Source organism: Microtus ochrogaster, chromosome 16, assembly GCF_000317375.1.
Source record: "Microtus ochrogaster isolate Prairie Vole_2 chromosome 16, MicOch1.0, whole genome shotgun sequence".
In the NCBI taxonomy this organism is placed as follows: Eukaryota; Metazoa; Chordata; class Mammalia; order Rodentia; family Cricetidae; genus Microtus; species Microtus ochrogaster.
The window spans coordinates 29,512,817-29,522,847 of NC_022018.1; the positions used below are offsets into that span (position 1 = coordinate 29,512,817).

At 37.9% G+C, this 10,031-nt stretch overlaps 1 protein-coding gene across 1 annotated transcript in view; it reads left to right on the forward strand.

The window, feature by feature from the left end:
- LOC101987886 (prostaglandin-E(2) 9-reductase-like) overlaps positions 1-10,031 on the forward strand; it is a 20,860-nt gene that overhangs the window by 3,789 nt on the left and 7,040 nt on the right. The window contains exons 2-7 of the mRNA XM_005354914.3: positions 558-725; positions 2,005-2,121; positions 2,361-2,438; positions 3,453-3,575; positions 6,356-6,465; positions 9,207-9,372. Of these exons, the coding sequence (XP_005354971.1) occupies positions 558-725; positions 2,005-2,121; positions 2,361-2,438; positions 3,453-3,575; positions 6,356-6,465; positions 9,207-9,372 (762 nt within the window). The remainder of the gene's footprint in view (positions 1-557; positions 726-2,004; positions 2,122-2,360; positions 2,439-3,452; positions 3,576-6,355; positions 6,466-9,206; positions 9,373-10,031) is intronic.

The window sequence follows — 10,031 nt, forward strand, 5'->3', positions numbered from 1 at the left end:
CCTCCTCCTCCTCCTCCTCCTCCTCCTCCACTGTCTCCTTCTGCTGTTGCTGCTGCCTCTCCTCCTCTTTTCCTTCCTCATGCTGTAGCCTTTTCATATCATGGGATAAATAACAATCACCTCTGTTGGGAATGAGTGAACTGAAGACTTATTTGGACAAATTTGAGAACGATGGGAAATAGGAACTAATTTTCATTCATCACCTCACAAATACCTATGTATATGTACACCTGTCTAGTATACTGAGGGACTTAGAATTTTTCTCCTTAGAATTTAACTGCTGGCTAGTTACTTCCAATTAGTCTTTATTGAATGAAACTTTCATTGACATGCTTGATAAGAATCCCACATCACTAATTCAATCAGTCAAGATTTAGAAGTTAATTCTTTTGTAGTTTGTAGCTCCAGATAGATTGTAAATCTATTATCAAGTTTGTATCATCAAACACAATCAACCATAGTGCTGGCAGCAACTCGGAAAAAAATGTGATGAAGATATGAATGTCTTTTTTTTTCTTGAATTGGTCACATCTCCAAATTTTTCTACTCTTGTATAGATTCCAAAGAGCAAGGCTAATGAGGCCACCAAAATAGCCATTGATGTAGGTTTCCGTCACATAGATGCTGCATACTTCTACCAAAATGAGGAAGAAGTTGGACAGGCCCTCAGAGACAAGATGGCTGATGGAACTGTGAAGAGGGAGGATTTATTCTACACCACCAAGGTGAGCACGTGTGGCCAGAATGGCTGAAAGCCAGTAACAACTCACATATGTTACTGGGAAGGAGACAGCACCCCCTGGGTTTCAGATTGAATTTTAGCTTTATTGCAAAGACACATTATAGACAAATTAAGAACAGGGTCAACAGAATGACTCAGTAGAAAAGATGCAGGCTGCCATGCCTGGTAATCTTTTATCCCTGGCTAGTACATAATAGAAGAGAAATGATTCTTGATGTCTTACCTTAACATGTGTGGAACCCATGCACACACATTGGTGCGCTCTCTCTCTCTCTCTCTCTCTCTCTCTCTCTCTCTCTCTCTCTCTCTCTCTCTCTCATACACACATACACACACAAAGATAAATAAAAGATTAAATAAGAAAAATTTTGTTTTGCTTCAAACTGTATTCAATGTGGCAGTGATTCAGTATCTCTGAATATCAAACATTGTCAGATATAAAGTAAGGATGCAGTTCTGTTGGATAATCTGGCCTCTCTGGGCCCTCAGTAGATTCCCAAGTGAGGTTGAGAATATCATGAAAGGGAAAATCCTTTTCTGAAATCTGCACTAAATGGACTGATATTTTTAACGTTTCCTCAGGTGGAAAGGCAGTCTTCCAGTGTGATTCCATCTGAGCTGAGGTCTCTACAGATGTCTCCTACCTATGTTACACTCATGACAGCTTGTTTTTAGATGGGATCTCTTAGAATTGGTTCTGGATTTGCTAAGAACAGTAAATCCTTTGTCTACTTTACTGCTGTTTGTTCAGTTTCCTGGAAACCTCACCCAAAAGGATACATCACTCTGCCCTGGATGGACTTTTAACTGGGAAATTCCACCTCAAATGCGGTGGGGTTTTCTACAAGATGTTGCTCAGTCCCGTGATTTAATGTTTTGCTATATATCTTCTATATCTTCTTTCTATTTGTCCCACATCCAACTCATCATTTCTTGACTCTTTTGAGACCAAAACTTCTAGTTCTTGAAACACTTAAATTAGTTGCTTTCTAAATTCTGATCATTTTCTCACATTGTCATCACTCAAGTAAATCTCGGTATTCCATTGAGGATGTGATCTATGATGAACAGTACAAAATTAGGTAGGGTTACGGGTAGGATCCGGGAAAAGTTGAATGAGGGGGAAACCATGATACAAATTGTATAAAAATTTAAATAAAAATACAAAAAAATTAGCCCCAGATGTTCTTAGCTTAGCTGAAACTACCATAGCACATCTCAGTCATTTCACCACAGTGCGTAATTCTGTTTGGAAACTATAGATTTGGACGACTTTCCTTAGACCAGAGTTGGTTTGTCAGTGCCTGGAGAGATCACTGAAGAAACTTGGGCTGGATTATGTAGATCTCTGTATTATTCATGCACCGTTTGCTATGAAGGTCAGTTTTGGATTTTTATTCCCTAGTTGTGTTGGCAATGAAAGAGAAAATATTCCAGTATAATCTATTATATTATTTCACTTTTCTTTCTCCAGAGTCCTCCTTAAAGACACATGTGCACACATGTATGTGCACACACTCTCACACACAGAGTGAATGTTGGATGAGTAAGCTCACTTTCCATTAGACATTGACTATTAGAGAAAGTTTTGTTAACTTTTTTTCTTTCTACATTCTAGCCTGGAGAGGAACTTGTGCCAAAGGATGCCAGTGGAAAAATTATTTTAGATGTAGTGGACATTTGTGATACATGGGAGGTATGTACTTCTGTAGACAATAAGCACTGTGTGGTAAGAGAAGATGCAATTAATAAAGAATTAGAAGAGATGGATTCTGTGTCCTTATATGACAAATCTAAGGCATATTATAATGCCTAGTCTTATAATACCTTACTATTCTGTGTTCAGCTGATATCTCTGGGAGGCCTGCACATTTCTGTAGGGAAACAGATGAGGAGTGGATATGGGGGAGAGAGGAGAGGAGGAGGAGGAATGGGAAGGGTGGTGGTGGTGGGAACTGTGGTTGAGATATAATACATGAGAGAAGAATAAACCACAACAGCAACAGCCACCACATCCCTTCTCTGTCTTTCTGTAATCTCATCTGTAGAGGAAGAGTTGAGAGAAGCTGAGTTTAATTTTTAATCTCAGCTATGATTTGAGGTAGACATTTCTTTGCCTCCTAGATCCCATTAACAATATAAGCCATATAAAGGCTATTAACTGAGAGACTCAAGACAGGTTACAATACGCTTCCAGGACAGATAAACACGCCTTTCAAGAAGTGTAATTTGCCTTAGCACAGAGCAGGCTGTGATAGAGAATGAATCCTGCCACTACATACCCTATCCTGTATACAGATTGTCAACATTAAAGGGAAAATGTAACAGTACATTTTACCTAGCACAAGATCCTAGAATTCTTTATCTTTGACTGTGATGGCATTTATTGAAGAACCATTATAATCCTGGCATCACAACAGATGCCACTGACGAGGGTGAGGAAGGAAGGGGAGACTTATATGTACTTGCTGTTCTCAATGTGCATGTAAATGAATGCGCAGACAAATATGTATTCATTGCAGGTGAGTGCCTTAGGCAAGGCTTATTCAAGTGTCAAAATTGTTTTGAAAATTTAACCAAAATTATGTAAGTAACTGAAGTTATTATGTAAGCAACTGAAATTATTATGTAAGTGTTCCAATAAGCTCAAGGAGAATCTCTAAAGGGCAGAGTACAAATAGGATTAACTACATACTTTCTTCCTCCCCAGGCACTGGAGAAGTGTAAAGACTTAGGTTTAACCAAGTCCATCGGGGTGTCCAATTTCAACCGCAAACAGCTGGAATTGATTCTGAACAAACCAGGGCTAAAGTACAAGCCCACCTGCAATCAGGTGAGCTCTAGTTCACCTGGGCTGTGCCTTACCTTCTGTTCTTCACAAACTTCTTTCTTACTTGGTACTCCCCAAATCTCTTTTGCAAACCAGCTATTTAGGCTATAGCTATTTTCACTGAGACAGGAAATGCCAGTTATGGCTCAGGTTGACAAGAGAGGGAAGAACAAGACAGGGGAAGGCTGTTTGATTGATTGAAATCACAACTCTTAGAAGGAATACCACTGCTCAGTAATACAATGTGTGCTGTACTGAAAATCATATAAAGTCCTTAATAAAACCTGATTGAAATAAAGCACAGCAAAATCGTCTTGCTGCTGTACTGTTCTCGTGACACTCTGGATAATCTGTATTGGTTTCTTTCCTAAATATAGAATGAAAATATTTTTTAATAACTTTCAAAGACTTTTAACCTTTGCAGAATTTAGAGCCACAAACGCGCTGAGAATTGTGTGACTACAACTTCCTTCACTTGCGCTCATCAACGCGCTCAAGCAATAATTTCTCTTCTCTACAAATTTGTCTTATACATACTATTTGAAGTATCGAGGCAGGCATCATATAGTTTTAGCCCATATTTTAAAAATACATAGTTTAAAACAATTAACAGTGCTTGAACACTGTTTAAACACCTACACTTTCAGCAAAGATTGGTATCACTAAACATCATGAGTGTCAAAGTATAATCACGTCTTTTTATTTTCATGGTACTTGGGATTGAACCAGAGGCCTCACTCACAGTAGGCAAATGCTCTACCACTAAGTTTTAGCTTGTGGTCTGTAATAAATTATTTTGAGGTAGGCTCTCTCTGAATGATCTGGTTGGCCTTGAGATATTAGTCTTCCTGCCTTACTCTTTCAAGTAGTTAAGTGTTTGTTACTATATCTTGTAAGATATTTATTTATTTGTTTAGAACAAGTTTTTTATTGTTTTTATTGAGCTATATATTTTTCTCTGCTTCCCTCCTTTCTTTCCCACTTTCCTCTCTGCCCTCCCAATAATCCCTCCACTCCCAATTTACTCAGGAGATCTTGTGTTTTTCTACTACCAATGTAGATTATATCCATGTATGTTTTTCTTTTTTAAAAAGCTTTATTTATTTATTATTTATACAGTGTTCTGTCTGCATGTATCCATGCAGGCCAGAAGAGGGCGTCACATCTCATTACAGATGGTTGTGAGCCACCATGTGGTTGCTGGGAATTGAATTCAAGACCTCTGGAAGAATAGCTAGTGCTCTTAACCTCTGAGTCATCTCTCCAGCCCCCATGTATGTTTTTCTTACAGTCCTCATTGTTTAGGTTCTCTGAGGTTGTAAATTGTAGGTTTTCTTTGCTTTATGTCTAAAAGCTACTTATGAGTGAGTAGCTTTTTGGGTCTGGGTTTACCTCAATCAGTATAATGTTTTCTAGTTTCATTCATTTGCCTGCAAATTTCAAGATGTCATTTTTTCTGCTGTATAGTACTTCATTATGTAAATGTACCACATTTTCTTTATTCTTTGATTGAGGGACATTTAGATTGTTTCAGGGTCTGGGTATGACAAATAATGTTTCTATGGACATAGCTGTGGACATGTCCTTATGGAGCATTTTTTGGGTATACACCTAAAAGTGATATTGCTGGGTCTTGAGGTAGGTTGTTTGCTAATTTTCTGAGAAATCACCATACTGATTTCCAAAAAAGCTGTACAAGTTTGAATTCCCACCAATTCAGCAGTGTTTCCTCTACCCCATAACCTCTTAAGCATAAACTGTCATCAATGTTTTTGGTCTTGGCTATTATTATAGGTATAAGATGGTATCTCAGAGTTATTTGGATTTGTATTTCTCTAAAGGCTAAGAATGTTGAGCATTTCCTTAAGGGCCTTTCAGCCATTTTAGATTCCTTTGTTGAGAGTTCTTTGCTTACTTAAGACAAGGATGTGTGTGTGTGTGTGTGTGTGTGTGTGTGTGTGTGTGTGTGTGTGTGGCTTTGGAGCCTGTCTTGGAACTTTCTCTATAGTCCAGACTCGCCTTGAACTCACAGAGATCTGCCTGCCTCTCTCTCCTGGGTGCTCGATTAAAGGCATGCACCCCACTACTCTGCTAGTCCCCCACCCCATACATAGTTTTTGTTGATTTTTAGAGTAAATTGATTCAAAGGAGGGAGGTAAAATGGCCAAACATTGCCACTGGGTGGTATGTCTATGAAGTTTTTCTTGAAATCAGAGGATCGCTCTCTTGTATTCATATCCCCTTTCCATCCTCACTCCTCTATTTCCCTTCTCCCTGTTCTCTGTTCTCACTCACTCTCTTTTCTCCTTTGATCTGTTTATGAAAGAAATCAAGCATTTTATTGTTAAAGTTCCCCACATGATAGGGGAAACTAGTCACTGATCACTGTGATAGTTTGGTAGGGTGCTTTTGAATTTCTTATACATTGAGGATCAGAGCAAAAGGCTTGATAACAGAAAACCAAAGTCATGTGAGTCCCTGAAGGTTAAAAGATATGACATTTCCCCATCCAGTGCAGCCACTCTTGTTTATCATTCTGTCCTCCTTTGTTCCCCTGAACACTGGGTCCTTCTACAAGGCTGCCCCTTCTTCCCTCTTCCAAAAGGGAGATTTTAATCTGAAAATACTAATAAAAAGGACAGAAGAAAGTATTTCAGGGAAAATTTGAAACATATTATACTTAGGTCAATATAGAAGTAGATCTGCCCTTAAGGCACTTTTAAAAACTGCATGACATTGTTGGGTCATACATTCTAATACCGATTTGTTTTGGAAATTTACAGGTAGAATGTCACCCATATCTCAACCAGAGCAAACTCCTGGAGTTCTGCAAGTCTAAAGACATTGTTCTAGTTGCCTACAGTGCCCTGGGATCTCACAGAGACCCAAACTGGTAATGAGACCATTGGACTTTATTTCCTTACGTCAATTATTCCATGTTGACAAACATTAACTTTTAACCTTGTGGAGAAGTTCAACTACGAAGAAACAATTTAACAGTACAGCAGTTCTTATGCACCAGGGTTGAACTTTAGGTTCTCTAGTGGTCTTTTATTCTTGCTTTATAATTCTACCTGTTTGCAGCACTAATAAGCATAGTTCTAAAAATAGATTTTAAGGCCCAGTTTAGAGATGAGACTACATATATCCTAGCCAGGCCATTTTGACAAGTGGGTGGAATGTAAAGCCCACATTCATATCCTTTCTAAAAACTTCCTTATTTCTGCAATATTTAATGTTTAATTTAGAATGGACTTAGAACCATCTTCCCTCATAATATCAGCTAATGTTATACAGAAACCCAAAAGAGAATTCCCAGAAGAAAACATGATGTCTTTCCAAGTGGTGATATTGACTTGCAGAGTATCTAACATGTTACAAGAGATTTTTCAAGGGATATATGCAGCTGAATTCATAAACTTATAGTTATATGTGCATTGATATGTTAAAAATTCCATAGGCTTATGAAAATAGTACTGCTATTACATTTATCAGTGAATTCTGAGTTCTGTTTGTAGACTCAGAGGCAGTAGATTTGCATATGCCCACACTGGTTGATTTTTTCTCTTTCTTTCTTTCTTTCTTTCTTTCTTTCTTTCTTTCTTTCTTTCTTTCTTTCTTTCTTTCTTTCTTTCTTTTTGTTAACTTGACACTTGACACATGCCTAGACTTATCTGGTAGGAAGAGGAAATTATAACTAGGCTTTGAAAAATAGTACTGGTATTACATTTAGTACTGAATTCTGAGTTCTGCCCACAGTGGTTGATTTTTTTTCTTTTTCTTTTCTTTTCTTTCTTTCTTTCTTTCTTTCTTTCTTTTTGTTCTCTTTTTCTTTATTATTTTTCTTCTTTTCTTTTTTCTTTTGGTTAACTTGACGCATGCCTAGACTTGTCTGGTAAGAGGAGGAAACCATAACTAAAAAAATTTTCTCCATAAGATTGGCCAATTGGCAAGTCTGTATAGTATTGTCTTTATTAATAATTGATGTGTGAGGACCCAGCCCACTGTGGGTGTGGCCACCATTATGGTCAAGTGCTGTATAAGAGAGCAAGTTGAGTAAGGCAGTGGCCACCTTCCTCCATGGCCTCTGTTTTAGCTCCTGCTGTGAACCACTTTGAGGATGGACTGTGATGGGGAAGTGTAAGATGAGATAATCCCTCTTCTTCCCAGGCTGTGTTTGTCATGATGCTTTATCATAGCAATAGAAAGCATAACTAAGACAGAGCATAAGAAAGAAGACATTTTGATGACTGTCAAACACATTGTCTCTGGTCCTGAGATTTTAATAGAGTGTAGCCTTTAATGTAAAAGCTTGATTTTCTTAAGTAAAGCAAAATAAAATAGAAGTTAATCAATAATAATAATAAATAGCTTTTTGTATGCCTTTAAGTTCTTATTACTTCTGATACTTTTTCACCACTTCTCAGACTGTTAATTTTTGCACCACTTTTTTGCTCTAGAGAAGTTTTGCTTGTTCTGTAGGAATGCTGTGCTTATGGGTGAGGGGAATGGATTGAATTAGGATCATGCTATGTAGAGCAGCTGTCTTCAAACTCATGGATGGGGACCTCCTCCTTCAGTCTCCCAAGCGCTAGGATTGCAGACTTCTGCTCCCATGCCTGTCTGGAATTCACATGTCGGTGCTTTTTTTTGGCCTGTGTCAGCACAATTACCTGAACTCATGAAATTTTATAGCAATTCTGAATTCTTTCCTTACTTCCTCTCCCTCCTTCTCCATCTGTCTGTCTTTCTGTCTTTTTCATTTTCTCTCTTCCTTCCTTTCTTTTTTTTCTTTCCTTTTCATACTTTTAGCTATCAATTAATGGTAGCTTGAAATGATCAATGGAAAAATTCTAGAAATATGCAATTCTTAATTTGAAATTGCATATTATTCTAAGTTACTTGATGAAATCACATGCTGTCTGGGACAGGATTATCCTTTTTCAGTGTGTTCTCACTAAATCTACTCCATGTTAGCTAGTCACTTGTTGTTTGGTTTATCAGGACAACCATCATAGCATGGCAGGGCTTGTGTTTAATGAACCCTTATTTTACTTAATAAAGTCTCAAAAGTATGAGAATAGGAGTGCTTGAAACCTGGATAGGGCAAAAAGAGGCACTTACTTCATTTGATAATGGGCAAGTTCTCAGCTTAATAAGAGAGAAAATTTATACACTGAGATTTTTAAAATATATGAAAAGCGTGAAGCTCTATCCTGAAATTGTCAAGAAGAAAAAGGAAGTTCATGCTAGCTTTGTATACCATCAAACATAAGATTCACTTATTCATCAAATATAAGTTGGAAAAGTATCATTTCATATATATACATATTTATAGTATATATTGGGATCAGTGCTATTCCCAGACCCTCTGAGAATGAAAGGGAGTATCTGTATTTCTGTTATATTCTATTATATGGATACCTATCGTACACAGTATTTATCTTCGCATCTATTAATGGGTAACTTAGTTGTTTACAATTTCTACAATAAAAAATAAATCTCTGTGAATACTTACAAAATTCTGCTTTAATTATACTATATTTTACTTCTCAAAGGTCTGGGAATATAGGTAAGGGGACAACATATTCCAGATTTGTTATCTCTGTGAGTTTATGTCTGAATTTTTTTCAGGGTAAGCAGTGATAGCCCATACCTTCTGGAGGAACCCATCTTAAAGACCATTGCCAAGAAACACAGCCGAACTCCAGGCCAGGTTGCCCTGCGCTATCAGCTACAGAGGGGTGTGGTAGCTTTGGCTAAGAGCTTCAATGAGAAGAGAATCAAAGAGAACTTTGAGGTAAAGACCCAGGGCCATTTCTACAGAAGGAGACGGGGGTGGGGGTAATTTCCCTCACATGGGAATACTTTCTATTTATTTGCTCCCATGCATTGCTGCCATGTGATACAGACAGCAGCTTGAAAGGGCTGGAGAGAATGCCTTGGGCAAAAGCCTGGTTTCCTCCATACCAGTAGTGACTTACAATTTCTTTAACAAGCTGTATTGCATCTCCATTACTTCAGTTGGTTGGGGGATTCCTTTCAGAAGGCAGAGAACTTTAAATACCTTCATTTCTATTCTTTGTATTCTATGCTTTTCAAATCCCTGTTTGTATTAAGGACTACAATTTGGATCAAGATTAAATCCAAGGACTGGAGAGATGGCTCAGTAGTTAAGAGCAATGACTGCTCTTCCAGAGGTTCTGAGTTCAATTCCCGGCAACCACGTGGTGGATCACAACCACCCATAATGAGATCTGATGCCCTCTTCTGGCCTACAGGCAGGATACTATATAAATAAATAAATGAATCATTTTTTTTTTTGGTTTTTCGAGACAGGGTTTCTCTGAATCATTTTTTTAAAATTTATTTATGTATTAAGGATTTCTGCCTCCTCCCCGCCACCGCCTCCCATTTCCCTCCCCCTCCCCTGATCAAGTCCCTCTCCCTCATCAGCTT